This window comes from Zasmidium cellare (genome assembly GCF_010093935.1).
Source record: "Zasmidium cellare ATCC 36951 unplaced genomic scaffold M409scaffold_65, whole genome shotgun sequence".
Classification (NCBI taxonomy): domain Eukaryota; kingdom Fungi; phylum Ascomycota; class Dothideomycetes; order Mycosphaerellales; family Mycosphaerellaceae; genus Zasmidium; species Zasmidium cellare.
Window position 1 is genome coordinate 36,065 of NW_022987009.1, and position 13,792 is coordinate 49,856.

A 13,792-nucleotide genomic window follows, 5' to 3' on the forward strand; every position below is an offset into this window, starting at 1 on the left:
CCAATTCGCTTGGACAAGTCCACCGCTGCATGCAAAACTCGCGACTTGCCGGTTCCTGCCGCTCCGGTAAAGAACACATTGCGGCCTTGTGCTATCAGCTCTAGAATCCTCGTCTGCTCCTCACACAGTTGTAGCTTCAGAGTGGATCGGTGAATAGCTGACTGGATGGAGCTAGAAATCCAGCATGAATGGCAGATGCGCCAGCGATCGCCTTGCACTTCCCGTGGGGGTTGCTGTTGGCAACTTCGACAAAGAGTTTGGTCGTTGGCCTTTGGTGCCTTCGGGCGCTGCTGTTGCTGCGCAGGCTCGCCCAGCCCGCACTTACCCCTGCAATTGAAATGACACGCATCCGGTCCGTGGTTCATGAAGTCGACCGCGTTTTTAATGACGTCTTCAAGATTCCTGTGCTGGATGGAGGCTTTCTTTTTGCCTTGAGGAAAGGAAATGTACAGGTTGTCCTGAAACCCTCGCACTTGTTCTTCAGCGCCTTGCGGCCCGGACCATTCGAAGAAGAAGCCTGGTCGTTGGCCACGCCTCACGCAGTAGACCTTCTTGGCCGTCGGAGGAATGTCGCTGGGCGAGAGCTGCCATCTGAGCCTACTATCCTCTGCTACGGCTGGTTCCAGGCTTGGTGCATCGTTTTCAGCCTGGTGTTCTGCCTGATCAGAGCCACATTGCTCATCTGGGTCGCCACGATCTCCTTCGTTCTCCAGGTCGCGAGGGCTTGTCGCATCATCGATTCTGGGGCGCTTGGGCAGTGTTGGATATTGTATGCCACTGTTCGTGCCACTTGCGCCCAGCGGCCGCTTGGTGGCCAGGGCCATGGCTTGTTGTCCGTGTCCGTCCTACCATTGGTGTGCGAGCTAGGGGGTTCAGCGGAGCCGATGGAGCTCGAGGTGATGTTTGGATTGGATTTAGCCTGAAGCTCAGCCAGTCACGTGCCAAAAGGCTTGGCTTCCCCGGAGCCGCCGCAATGCTTCAAGTTGACATTGGGATTCCACTGAACATCGTCCCAAGATCCCAAGATCCGCCATTCGACTGCTCATCCCGGCTGCACACGCCAGTGGGGAGAGTGTGCTGCTGTAAAAGCTGAAGACATCAAAACTATTACCCGCGAGAATCCCGTTGGGGCAACACATCGAGCTCCAACTTCCACCTTCGTCTAAAAGGAGCCATGGCATCGCTCATGTGCCCACGCTGCCTCCGGCGCTCGTTCCAAGACCTCGAAATCACCGCGACGACGGTCCACCCCCAGCGGGCCGCCTTCTCGACATCGGCCCCACTCTCTGTCAACCCGCCCAAGAAGAAAGCCGTGGTCGCGAAGCCCTCGTCTCGCCAAGGCCGCTCCCTCCGCCTGACCAAGAATACCCGTGCCTCGAATACTCGACCACCCGCTGTAGGAGAGCGTAAGGCTTTGCGGAAAAGAGTTGTCCTCAGCAACACCAACGCCCTCGAAGTCCCCGGACTGCAGGACCTCTCGAAGCAGAACTTGTCCAGTCGCACACTGCAGGCATTGGAGGGAACAGTCGTTGGTTTCAACAATACGACGGTCGATAAGCTGAGAGCTTTGGAAGCTTTTAAACCAACCCAGGGATGGAATCTCTTTCGCCGGCCCGCCAGCTTGGTGAGGAAAGACACCACACACATCCTAGGCGACATTGAATGGGTGAAAGCTGGCCAAGAAAGCAGAACCGTCCGCAAAGTGCTGTACGGCGAGCGAGGGAGCGGCAAGAGCGTTTTGCTTCTTCAGGCACTGGCAATGGCGTCCCTGAAAGGCTGGGTTGTCGTCCATATCCCCGAAGCTATGGATCTGACCATTGCGCATACTTCCTACCAACCTGTCTCGACTCCGGATGGCAAGACCCGCTACGTCCAACCACATTTCACGGCCAAAATCCTTGAGAATGTGCTCAATGCCAATCGTCCCTTGCTCGAGAAGCTTCGACTCAGTGGAAAGCACAAGATCCCCGTTCAGATTCAACCAGACGCAACACTTGCGCGGTTGGCAGAAATCGGAGCCAAGGATCCTGACCGTGCATGGCCAGTGTGGCAGGCATTGTGGAAAGAACTCACCACGCCCTCACAGCAAGGCGAAGGCCTCTCGCGACCACCCATCATGTTCACGCTGGACGCCATCGATCACATCATGCGCATCTCTGCCTACTTGAATGCTGAAGCTGAACCCATCCACGCTCACGACTTACTCCTGCCAGGTCACTTCATCGAGCTGCTGTCTGGCCGCGAACCTTTGAGCAATGGAGGTATCATCCTCGGCGCAGTCTCCGAGTCCAATCGTGCTGCATCCCACACTCTCGATCACGCTGTATCACGAAATGCCGCAATCCAAAACGAGCAAGAGCCGCCGGCTTGGGATCCTTATGTGAAGTACGATAAGAACGTGCAGGAGGCGATGCAGGGTGTGGGTGTGCAGCGGCTTCAAGGACTCAGCAAAGAGGAGGCGCGAGGCATCATGGAGTACTATGCTCATTCTGGGATGCTGAGAAACGCCGTGACTGATGGTCTGGTCAGCGAAAGATGGACCTTGGCCGGTGGCGGAATCATTGGTCAGATTGAGAAGGGAACCGTCAAAGCTCGCTTCTGAAGCGTTCCTGTAACACTAGCACAGCTACCATATACCCAGTGAGCGTCGATCCGATATGTTCGTAGTCAATTCTAGAAGTTATTTGATCTATCTGCTCTATCTGAACGACCCCCGTCATAGCGCTACACTAGCTTCTGTTCTTGAGACTTCCTGCCTGCCATTGCTCAAAGCTGAAGCCAACATCTTCCAGCGTCCGCTTGTTGTGTCTCTCGTCGCCAAACTCCTGGAAAGCCTTCTTGATCGCGGGGAACTGCTCGCGTGTCCAATAGTCCTTCTCCCGCCAATATGGGGGTGTTTTACCGACCACCTTACCTCCTGCATCAGCCTGGAGGGCCCAGTCGTGAAGCGAGTTGATATAGTCCGCATCTTTGGGAAACTTGAGGACGTGGAATGACTTGCCATTGCCCGCATCGGCGACCACATCCTCTTCCCAGGGCTTCATCGTGGCTTCATCGGGCAGTGCAAGCCGACCAGCTAGCACGCGAGCGACTACGGCCGATTGCGCCTCCGCCACAGAAAACGGAATGACCTTTTGGTTTAGGGCGAGCAGAGCCAGAGTGGGATTCGGACGGTAGAAGAAGTGCCTGTAAGTGTTCTCGACCCGCTCTCCCGTGCTCACGACAGGTGGATCCAGAGAGTCGAGGAATGGGTACGAGTAGAAATAGCCGGTTCAGTAAAGCACCGCGTCAATGTCAGATTCGTTTGTCCCATCTGCAAATCGCACGGAGCGGTCCTTCTCGATGAACTCGACGATCTCAGGCTTCTCCACTTTGTTAGGTGATGCCACGCTGCCCAAGTAGGACTCGGACTTTTGGGAGAGTATCAGCGTCGTCGATACAGTGCCAATCTGAGTGCCAATGTCTATCCCGGATGCGGAGTTGCCAATGACGATGACCTTCTTCCCAGTGTAGTACTCAGGTTTGCGGTAGAACTTGGAGTGGGTGATGGCTCCAGGATAAGACTTGTGCCAGGCTTCAATGCCAGGGACGGAAGGGATGTATGGAACGTCGTAATGTCCATTGGCGACAATCACGGCGTCGAAGATGTGCTCTTGTATGGCTTGTGGAACGTTTCGTTGTACCTCCTGCGTCTGTACAGACCACCGCCCATCTTCCAGCTGACTGACGTCCAGCACCTGTGTTCGAAACTCGATCAAGTGCCGCACGTCGTGGGCGTACCGTTTGAGATAGTCGAGGACATCGTTGTGCCTCGGAAACAACTGACAGTCCTCTGGCCAGTCCAAGTCCGAGAAGCCCATCAAACCCCGCGGTATGTTGGTCTCCAGGCGATCATACAAGGGTGTGATAAACGCCGCAGCCTCCTCCTCCTCTTTCTCGCCCAATACGTGTGCCGCATTGCTATTTCTCCAGACGGGCTTGTCAACGCCGGCGTGAGGACTTGTCTGGGGAACGGAGAGGTCCTTGGCCGGTTCATCGTCGCACGGCGTGTAGTTCCATATTCCCCCGACCTCAGATCGTTGTTCGACTACCGCGATTCGGTCGAACGCTTTCTCTGCGAGCAAATACCTACAAAGCCGTCAGGCATAGTCCTCGAGATGACACTATCGGCCAACCGACCTTACTTTGCTGCCGCGAGGCCTGTCGGACCGGCCCCGATGATACAGACGCTCTTCGCCCGTAGGCGCCGCTCGCTGGGAAGAGAACCCATGGTGAGGCGACGACGTTGACGTGTCTACTGATTGCGGTTGCGAGAAAGGTGCAGGTCAACGTGGAGAGCTCGGATGGCGTGATGCCTGGCTTCGCCTGATCGTCGGGCGAGTACCCAGCCAAATTGTGACGGAGACTTACAGGCTTCCATTGGACTCATGAAGCACCGTCCTCGATGTGTCGTCAAACGAATAGCATTGCTGTGTGTTGTTCGTGAGAACACCAGATGAGGCCCGCGACTTCTGGGCGTTTGTCATCGCTCTCACCTCCGCCCCCGAACGACCGACGAGATCAATACTGTACATCATCCGAACCATCAAACAACGTCGACTTCCGCATCCTCGTGGATCCGCGATAACGTGCCTCTCAGGAAGATGCAGGACAGGATACAACTCACCCAATCCACCACGCCAATACTTGACTCATCCTTCCTACTCAATCAAAATCCTATGTACATTCAATTCACCTCGCCCTTCCTCGGTGTGCCACAGATACGCGGCTCGCCCACTCGAGGTAACCCTCCTCCTCACATCGGGATAGGTGTCTCCTCCTTCGTCAAACTCGTTCGCGACTCCGATGTCGATAACGATGTCGACGAACTCTGGCTTGACTCGCCTGAAAAGATTTGCGACGCCTTCGTTCGCCTTCTCCAGGGAGTGGAAGGCTTGTCCGACTGTCACTTCGCTGATGGATTCTGGGTTGAAGGTGTGGACCAGGATCACGTATGCCTCGTGCTGGAAATTTCATATCAGAATGGGCACCAGGATATTCTGGTTTGAAGTCTGCCTACCAGCTGGATGATATCCGGCTGTCCAGACTTGCCCGGGTCACTAACAGCCATTGACCCTTTGCTCTGATCAGCCTCGTGTGTACTCGTCAAGTCGATCTTGGGCGGGCCTGGCTTCTTGATTTCCTCTTTGTTCTTCTGCTGCTGGGAAGACTGTACTGGCAGCGTAGACTGCCTCTGCTTCTTGATTCCGTCAGGCCTGCTCGGTCCACTGGAGCCAACGCTTCCAAAGTCATCGTAAACACTCCGCCGCTTCAGACAGGACTTTCGGACTGGCTTGCTACTGCTTGCCGTGGCCATGCTCGCTATTCGAAGGACATTGGTGCCACAAGATCAAGCGGCCAAGACGAGTTCGACAGATAATGCTCGTGGATGCGCCATGGCCACAATACGCCGCCAGCTCTCGTTCGCATGACGCGATCTTGTGGCATGGACTCACCCCTCAGTATCGACAGGGTGTGTTTCTAAGAATTGCAAGGTGAAGCAAGCAGGGAAGCACCCCAACGATACGCAAGGCTCATGGACTTCAGCTACGAGAATGAATCCGGAACATGAGCTCAATCATCACCAAACCTGAGATGGCATGCGCATGTCTTGCAAATACATGGATCTTTCCCTCTCGGTAAGCAGAATCGGGCACCTGCATTACCACCGGGCTCCAGCTTTGTTTGCTAGATGATAGCAGGATGCAGGAACGAGGACTCCCCTGCCAGGTCATCGTAGATATGAGTAGCTACGCCCTCCCACCTTACCTCCTTTCCGTCCTCATCAAGAACTTCCCGCAAACGGCTTTGGATTGGAGCAACTTATATCAGAAACCTCTCGATCCAAGACCACCTCTACGAAGTTGGCCATGTCTTCCAAGAGTGACCCAAGCTCCAGCCGCATTGGCTTCGACAACATGCGCTACACCATCACTGCCAGCGGCATCAACAATCAGATTTGCCTTCCTTGATTGCAATTCATCTTGATTACGCTAACTGTCTCCAGGGCAATCACTGGTGCAATCGTGACTACGGCCCTTTCGTCGCCAACCCCAGCTCCTACCACTACTCCAATCGAAATGGATCGTACTACTACAGCAACCCGAACGGCTCGACGTATTACAACAACGGCCATGGGTACTCCAAGTACACGCCGCCCGGCAAGTAGATCTCGATAGGTTGGAGGATACAGGTAAGCAGGTCGCTGGGAGCAGGATGTGATGGTGTGCTGACTTTGCTGGCCCCAAGGACATCAAATGTCCATTCTCGACAATCCTTGAATGCCGCTTCGTTGCGGAAGTCCTTCTCAAAATTGCTTTGAAATGTGTATTGGGATTCAATCCTTCTGGAGATGTGGGTAATTTCCGGCGACTTTGGGTACCTACGTGGTAGGGTGGGGTCATCCCTAGTAATCTTGGATAGTTACTTCCATTCACTGGCTCAGAGGCCTAGAGTGAGCAAGTAGCAAACATACCAAAATGAATGGACTCCACATGAGCTGCCCCTCCTCCTTCTCTTTCTCGATCAAGTCTCCTCTCAACTCCAACATCAGACCAAAATCACAGCTCAAAGAAAACATCAACACACCGGCGTGCAATTACTGCGAAATCATGTCTTCCAACGGCAATTCTGGCTCGACTGGGCTCCGGCAGCTCCAGCAACGGTAGCTACGAGATCGCCTCCAGCGGCACCAACGACCAGGTCAGCATATCGCTGTGATGAGTCTTCAAAGAACATTCAACTGATCCGCACAAACAGGGCAACCACTACTGCTCTCGCGACTACGGTTCCGACGCTGCCAATGACAACTCCTACCACTACTCCAACACGGACGGCTCGTAGTATGTATATCTTGAAGGTGTCCCTTACCAACTGCGAGAGATGTACTGACGCTTGCCCTTTCTCTTGTAGCTACTATAGCAACTCCGATGGCTCGACCTACTACAACTCGGGTGATGGCTACTCCCAGTACACCCCCGGCGGCAAATGAGCACGCCAGGCGTTGCTCGTAATGGAGTGAGTCGATGATGTTTGGAAGTTCCGTCGCAATGGCTGATGGTTCTAGGCCCGTGAACATCACGACTTGGTGGTGCTCATGAAGCGATCATTAGAGATCGATTCCACGACACAAGGTGCCGATCATCGCATAGGCTATCCAGTCACCTTCGAGATAGCACCGGAAATGTGAAGACTCTTGATCCAAAGCCGCCAATGCAATACCACGGCTACCTGTCGAGATCGAAAAGGTACCTTGCCGACGTAAAGGTGTAATGCGAACTCCCAAACCAAAAAAATCTTTCAAAGTATGGAAGGGAGGCAAAACAAGATGAACTGATATTTCGATATCAGAGAAGACAGAAAATGCTTTTTCATGTCTTGCTTTTTTTGCTCGTTTGTTCGGTCGTTCGGTCGTTTCGTGCCACTTCGGTCGTCTGGCATCGTTCGGTCGGTCGGTTGCTGGTCGTTGCTCGGAATCGAACCTCCTCCCTTTCCTATCCTTCCTCCCAACCCAGCCTGTCCCCCCTCCAATTCCAAGCCCAAGCTCCTTCATCTACCCCTGCACCACCACGCCGAATCTGATTCGACGAGGGGTAAAGCTTTTGGAGAAATATATGCCTAAGAATTGTTCTGCCGAAGTTGCGGCGAAATCTGCTTTAGCGTGCGCGCTAGGCTGGAGAGGGAAGGAGTGAGCTTTGGCGTGGCAGGCACGACAGCATACAGTCTTTTGGTTGATGCGATTAGTCTTGTAGGTGCATAGTCTGCAGTGTAGCAGTATATAGACGTGCCTCGCACCTCATTGCGTTCTACAAGTCGTAATCTCCGACCATTTTGCAAAGCAACACACATGGCGAGACTTTCAACCACAGCGGGGAACAAGGAAAATGTTGAACTTCGAGCGAGGCATTCCAAGTAACATGGCTTCAGCCCAGCTACTGGGACATAGAGTGTACATGATTCTTCACTTTGATCCTCCCAGATAGTCCCACGCTGCCAATGTGTGCACCTTCACCAGATACAAGAAGTCATCAATGCTAACCTTCTCGTCTCTCTCAGCCATACCATTTGGGCTGGGACCAAGTGCGTATGCAGGAATGCCATTTCTCCTGAAGTGCTTGCAGTCCGTAGCGCCCAGCGAGCAGATGGGATATGGTATCGTCCCACCAGCGATGCTAGCGTTCTCTTGCAGCAAAGTGACGAGTTCGTGATGTGGCTGACTGTGCGTGGATATGTGTGAGTGGTTTTCGTGAATGGAATACTTCGTAGTAGGGAAGTCCTTCAAGACATCGTCAATACAGTCCCGAATCGTCTCCGTCTTCACGCCAATCGGAATTCTGATGTCGGCCTCGAAGATGGTTTCCGACGGGATCATATTGATCTTGTCGCCTCCTTTGATTGTCCCGATGTTCACTGTTGGAATGAGCATGGCGTCTGCTGCTCCCTTGCCCATGATCTCATCAGCCACCTTTCGTACCTCTGGCCGCTGCATGTATTCCTTGAGATCCTCATTCATGCCAATATTGGTAAGCTTCTCGAGACCCACGAGCCTTTCAATCAAGCGACTTGCGATCCTGATGGCGCCTTCACTGCGGTGGATATAAGCGCCATGCAAGCCCAGGGCTGTGACGGTGAACGTGAGGCGCAAAGTTCCTTTCTCACCAAAGCGTATACTTTGGAGTCCAGAAGGTTCGCCGATGAGGATGCAATCCGCCCTCCATTGGTCAAGACGCTCGTCCTCTTCGATAAGGTATCGCGTTCCCCATTTGCCACCAGTCTCCTCATCAGATACGACTTCAAGCACGCATCGGCCTGTAAGCTGGGCTTGGTGGCGATGCAGGTACGAGAAGGCGATGATCGAAGCCGCGGTTCCTGCCTTCATGTCGACGCCGCTCCGGCCGTGGACGAAGCCATTTTCGATGTCGCCGGAGTATGGATCTTTGAGCCAGCGGTCTGCATCTCCCACCGGGAATTGATCGATGTGCCCGTTGAGAGCAATGCTTCTCTGCTTGCCCTTGCCTTCAACGTCGCCGTGGAATATGCTGACCAGATTGGGGGATTCTTTCTTCGGGGCGATGATCTCCGACGAGATGCTCTGTGCGTCGAGGAAATCTTTGACGACCGATATGGCTTTCTGAGTATCTCCTGGAGGATTCGGCGATGGGGTTTGTATGAGAGACTGCAGGAAGTGCAAGTGGGATTCGCGGTCCGCATCAATCAGCGCGATGAGGTCGTCCTTCGAGATCATGATGTAATCCACCTGCCCGCCTCAACGTCAAACGACACACAAACGATGAAAGACAAGACGTGAAGGTAGTATAGGGATATTATGTTGATACGGAATACCAACCTGGTTGGGAGACCGCATTGAGTCGTCAACTCCGGTGAACCTTCATCTCCGTCGACGATCCTTCACAGCGCACGATGGCGTTGATCTGCCATGGAGACAACAGAACATCAGGAGTCTACATGTGAGGGAGAGGACTGTGGGAGAGACACGCTGAGAGTCGAGGCGAGGAGGTGAGGTGAAGTCCGCTTCGGTGTTTGAGCATGCCGAAGCGAGCCGAGGCCGACCCAAGATCTCGACATCTGGACTGGATTGGATGCCGCTTCCACTGCCGCATGTCTACAGTCGCGGGTCGACAACAACACACCGGCAGCCATGTCGCCCCCGAACGGAATCGATCTGGAGGACGACCCGCTGATGCAGCACCTCTTGAAACGGAAGAAGCGGCTGGAGGAGTTGGAGGAATACAATGGACTCGAGGCGCTGCTGAAGAAGAAACGCGCCGTCCGGGAGGAGGCCAAGCGCACGCCCGCGCTGAGGACGTCGACCGAGTAGGCGCGCCTTGTTGACGATGGAATGGGAGTCCGCGAGCTGACGAGTGTAGCTTGGACTTCGACGATGACATCGAGGCCAGCGACCCCGCCGAGAAGCCGACGCAGCAGGAGAATGCGCAGTCCAACGTGGGAGAGGAGGATGTGACCGACCGATGGGCGCGCAAGTCGAAGCGAGGCAGGAGGAGAGCCAGGTCCGCCATGCGTAGAAGAGCCCTCAAGGCGCAACAACAGCAGCAAGAACAACCCATCGTCCAGGGTGCTCGATGAGGAGACGAGAGCTTGGTGGGAGTGGGGAGTGGTAACAATGGGGATACCAGAACCTCCATTCTGGCGAACGCACGCATCAGGCTGTCCAGCAAAGCCCGATATACGCCATCTCCACCAGAACTGGTGTTCGAGTGCGGGTATTGACTTTTGTGACCTGTCAACCTTGTCCTCGACATTTGGACGGTTGGTTCCGCCTCCCCCGCGTTGAAACGCTCTACGCGCTTCACGTCCCCACGCGTCTCTGCAATATAAACCGTCATACGAACAACGCAAAAGCCCGACCTAGATGGACAGGAAGAGAAAGACGTCTGGGCTGGACGCGTACGGCTTCGTCTCACGTCCGGCAAAGCCTAAGCCCAAAGCTCCAAGACCCAACAGCTACCTACCCAACTCGTCTGGCCTTCTCAGGCGAGCGGCTGCCTCACAGCCTGGTATGTGCAATGGCCTTTCCTTCGAGCCACACTGACGGTTGACACAGCGAACAATGCCACCCAACGCTCCGAGCCTGCCGTCATTGACTTGACTGGCGAGGGTGACCACCCAGTCCGCCCCGCTCGTCGTGATGCTCAACCTCTCCAACGACATCCTCCCCCCTCGTCTTCGATCTGGAATGTGGTTTGCAACTGTGGAAAGGATGAAGCTGGGGACACTGTACAGTGCGCAAGCGACTCGTGCAAGATCAAGATATACCACAAGGGATGTGTTGGTCTTGCGAACACCGCCAAATATAAAGATACGAGCGGATGGAAATGTCGGTCTTGCCGCGTCCCTCCACCACCGATGACCATTCCACAGCGTCCCTCAACTCCACCGCCCATGCGAAGTGAGTACGGCACAGAATCCGCTGCGATGCCACTCGATCCGCCAGAACCCCCCTTACATGAAGAGCAAGCCAAAATCGTCCACGCTGTGAGCCAAGGCTACAATGTCTTTTACACTGGTTCGGCCGGAACGGGCAAGTCGACGGTACTAAAAGCTTTCGTAAAAGCGTTGAAAGATCAAGGCAAGCAAGTGGATATCATTGCTCCATCGGGCATCGCCGCACTGGCGATAGGTGGCTCGACCATCTTTTCATATGCTGGCTGGCACCCAGACGTGTTCAAAGATGGCCTTGAGAAACTCGTGGCGAAGGCTTGGGGTAAGAGCGTACGGAAGAGACTGTGTCAAACAGATGTTTTGGTCATCGACGAAATATCCATGGTGGAAAGTGATATGATGACAAGACTTGATGCAACCATGCGTGCGGTGAGAGATGGCTGGAAACAGGAACGAGGCGAGCGGCGTTCACACTCACGACACAGCGCCCGGTATTGCATGGGTGGAGTCCAGCTCATAGTGACTGGCGATTTCTGCCAGCTACCACCTGTCAGGCCTTTCCAGTTCTGTCTCTACTGTGGCGGCGGTGACCTTGAAGGACAGGAAGGGCATAAAAAGACTTGCGGTCGTTGTCACCGGGTATACGAGGACAAGCAGAAGTGGGCATTTGCGAGTCCTGCGTGGCAAGCTGCCGAGTTTACTTATTTTGAGCTGAAACACGTTCACCGGCAGAAGGATTCCAAGTTCATCTCCATGCTCCAGAAGGTCAGAGTGGGCCAGTCACTTTCCGCGGACGAAAAGGCAGTGTTAGTTCAAAAGAAGGAGAATATGAGCGCGGCGGTCAAGTTGCTACCTCAGAAGGCGGAGGTCAATCGCAAGAATTTAGAAGGGCTTCGGATGCTGCGCGGCACTCCACGCTCGTACGATTGTGTCGACTGCTTTGAGTGGCGGAACAAGGATGAGTTTGCGTTGAAAGATAAGGGCAGGTTGCTGTATGCCAACCGGCCGGATGGACCGATTGCAGCACTTCGAGACCACCGCTTCGAGGAACGGATTGAGCTGAAAGCTGGCATGCTGGTGATTCTACTGGTCAATCTAGACTTGCAGGCCGGTCTTGTGAATGGCAGTCAAGGCAAGATCGTGGGGTTTGAGCGATACAATCCGAATTTCCCACTCGTGCAAAAGCCTCCAGGCTCGCCGTCGAGATCTGGCAAGGGCTCGAAAGAATCCGATGCCGTGAGCGAGATCGCTGCGTGGAAAGAAGACCAATGCCGCCAATTCGTCGAGCGTGCCGCCGTTCAAGAGTTCCCTGTCGTCGAGTTTCGATGCGGCATCACTAGAGCCATCTATCCCAGCTGCCAAATACAGGAAATCGGCTCTGAGCGGCCGTACAGCATACTCTCAAGAACGAACATACCACTGGCGGCCGCATGGGCGATCACCATTCACAAAAGTCAAGGGATGACTCTGGATCTTGTCTCGGTGGATCTCTACAACAGCTTCGAAAAGGAGATGATTTACGTTGCACTCTCGCGGGCGAGGAGCTTGGAGGGCCTTGAAGTGCTTCGTTTACCCCGGGAAGACAAGCATGCCATGAACCCAGAAGTTCTCCAGTTCTTGAAGGACAATGTCTGGGCCAGCGGGTGAGCTATTGGGATTTTCTTTGGGCAAAGACGGGAATTCTCATTTGAACGATCTACGACACACGTGATGGACATGTTGTACGGAATCGGCGTTCGGTCGACGGCGTTCGCCTTCGGAGGTTGTTTTGACACTAGGACTTTTTCCACGGACGTCACCCTTTGCGACACTGGCAATCAGATAACGCTATCTGGATCTTGCCCACTCGCTGCGAGAGACAACTCGTACAGATACAAAGCTCGCCCAAGGGAATGAGTGAAATATATTCCAGGTGGAAGGCCTTCGATAGATCAAACTATCTACCTACTCCAACAGCCCAACAAACCTGGCACCGCCTCACGGTCTACTTCACCACCGCCAACAAATACCCATCCACCAACTCCGAAGTCTTTACCTTGTGCGTGCTCAACGTAGGGATCAACGTCGCTTCCACCCTATCGTCCTGCCTCACATGATCAATCAACGCCCTCCCCTTGTCACTCCCATCCGCCTCGGCTTCGGTCAATTGCCGCACCACGTTATCGACATAGATTGCCTTGCCCTTGTTAGTCAACTTGACGGCCCAATCGAAGTACTCCCTCTGCTCATCCCAATCCGCATCGATGAAGACGAAGTCAAACTTGCGACCTTCCGCCGCCAGCTTGGGTAGGACATCCAGTGCAGCTCCAAGGATAATCTCAACATTCTTCGCATCCTTGGTATTCTCCGAAGCGACCTGGTGATGTTTCGGGTTGTACTCAATCGAAGTGACCTTCACCCCGGGGACTGAGTTGGCGAAGAAAAGCGTCGAGTACCCGCCCAGCGTGCCGATCTCGAGGACGTTCTTGGCCTGGACGAGCTGGCAGAGGATGGAGAGGGAGACGCCCTGGGCGGGGGCGATGGCGATGGAGGGGAGGCCGTGGGCTTTGGAGTTGGAGATGGCGAAGTCGAGTTGGGGCGTGGATTTGATGAGGTCGTTTTGGGCTTCGCTGACGATTTTGAAGGCGCGTTGGAGGCCTTGTTCGGTGGTCGACATGGTGAGGATGGTGCGTTTTGAGGTGAAGTGGGATGGATTCAATGGATGGAATGATTTTCGAGAGATGTTTTGTGATTGGGGTTGTGGTAGGAGTGTTGTTCTGAGTATTGGAGGTTGTGTGATAGGAAGGATTGGATTCCGACAAGACGTCGAGGTCCTTTTTATACCGTTCATCCT

At 54.2% G+C, this 13,792-nt stretch overlaps 7 protein-coding genes across 7 annotated transcripts; 3 read left to right on the forward strand and 4 right to left on the reverse strand.

Moving 5' to 3' along the window:
- Positions 1 to 1,174: 1,174 nt before the first annotated feature.
- On the forward strand, positions 1,175 to 2,602 carry M409DRAFT_30462 (uncharacterized protein; the record flags this gene model as incomplete). The annotated part of the gene is made up of 1 exon (XM_033809933.1): positions 1,175 to 2,602. The coding sequence occupies one exon, from the start codon at positions 1,175 to 1,177 to the stop codon at positions 2,600 to 2,602; it is 1,428 nt and encodes a 475-aa protein (XP_033659932.1).
- A 127-nt stretch (positions 2,603 to 2,729) lies between these two features.
- On the reverse strand, positions 2,730 to 4,270 carry M409DRAFT_71290 (uncharacterized protein; the record flags this gene model as incomplete). The annotated part of the gene is made up of 3 exons (XM_033819106.1): positions 2,730 to 3,206; positions 3,285 to 4,128; positions 4,185 to 4,270. 3 exons carry the CDS (start codon positions 4,268 to 4,270, stop codon positions 2,730 to 2,732), a joined length of 1,407 nt encoding a protein of 468 aa, XP_033659933.1.
- A 430-nt stretch (positions 4,271 to 4,700) lies between these two features.
- M409DRAFT_30465 (uncharacterized protein) lies at positions 4,701 to 5,356 on the reverse strand (the record flags this gene model as incomplete). The annotated part of the gene is made up of 2 exons (XM_033809934.1): positions 4,701 to 5,003; positions 5,060 to 5,356. 2 exons carry the CDS (start codon positions 5,354 to 5,356, stop codon positions 4,701 to 4,703), a joined length of 600 nt encoding a protein of 199 aa, XP_033659934.1.
- A 283-nt stretch (positions 5,357 to 5,639) lies between these two features.
- On the forward strand, positions 5,640 to 7,030 carry M409DRAFT_30466 (uncharacterized protein; the record flags this gene model as incomplete). The annotated part of the gene is made up of 5 exons (XM_033809935.1): positions 5,640 to 5,678; positions 6,047 to 6,204; positions 6,693 to 6,741; positions 6,799 to 6,881; positions 6,952 to 7,030. 5 exons carry the CDS (start codon positions 5,640 to 5,642, stop codon positions 7,028 to 7,030), a joined length of 408 nt encoding a protein of 135 aa, XP_033659935.1.
- Positions 7,031 to 7,999: 969 nt separating this feature from the next.
- Positions 8,000 to 9,283, reverse strand: M409DRAFT_30467 (uncharacterized protein; the record flags this gene model as incomplete). Its single annotated transcript, XM_033809936.1, has 1 exon — positions 8,000 to 9,283. The coding sequence occupies one exon, from the start codon at positions 9,281 to 9,283 to the stop codon at positions 8,000 to 8,002; it is 1,284 nt and encodes a 427-aa protein (XP_033659936.1).
- Positions 9,284 to 9,697: 414 nt separating this feature from the next.
- Positions 9,698 to 10,143, forward strand: M409DRAFT_30468 (uncharacterized protein; the record flags this gene model as incomplete). Its single annotated transcript, XM_033809937.1, has 2 exons — positions 9,698 to 9,873; positions 9,927 to 10,143. The coding sequence occupies 2 exons, from the start codon at positions 9,698 to 9,700 to the stop codon at positions 10,141 to 10,143; spliced, it is 393 nt and encodes a 130-aa protein (XP_033659937.1).
- A 2,800-nt stretch (positions 10,144 to 12,943) lies between these two features.
- Positions 12,944 to 13,615, reverse strand: M409DRAFT_61125 (uncharacterized protein; the record flags this gene model as incomplete). The annotated part of the gene is made up of 1 exon (XM_033814663.1): positions 12,944 to 13,615. The coding sequence occupies one exon, from the start codon at positions 13,613 to 13,615 to the stop codon at positions 12,944 to 12,946; it is 672 nt and encodes a 223-aa protein (XP_033659938.1).
- Between the last annotated feature and the right edge of the window lie 177 nt (positions 13,616 to 13,792).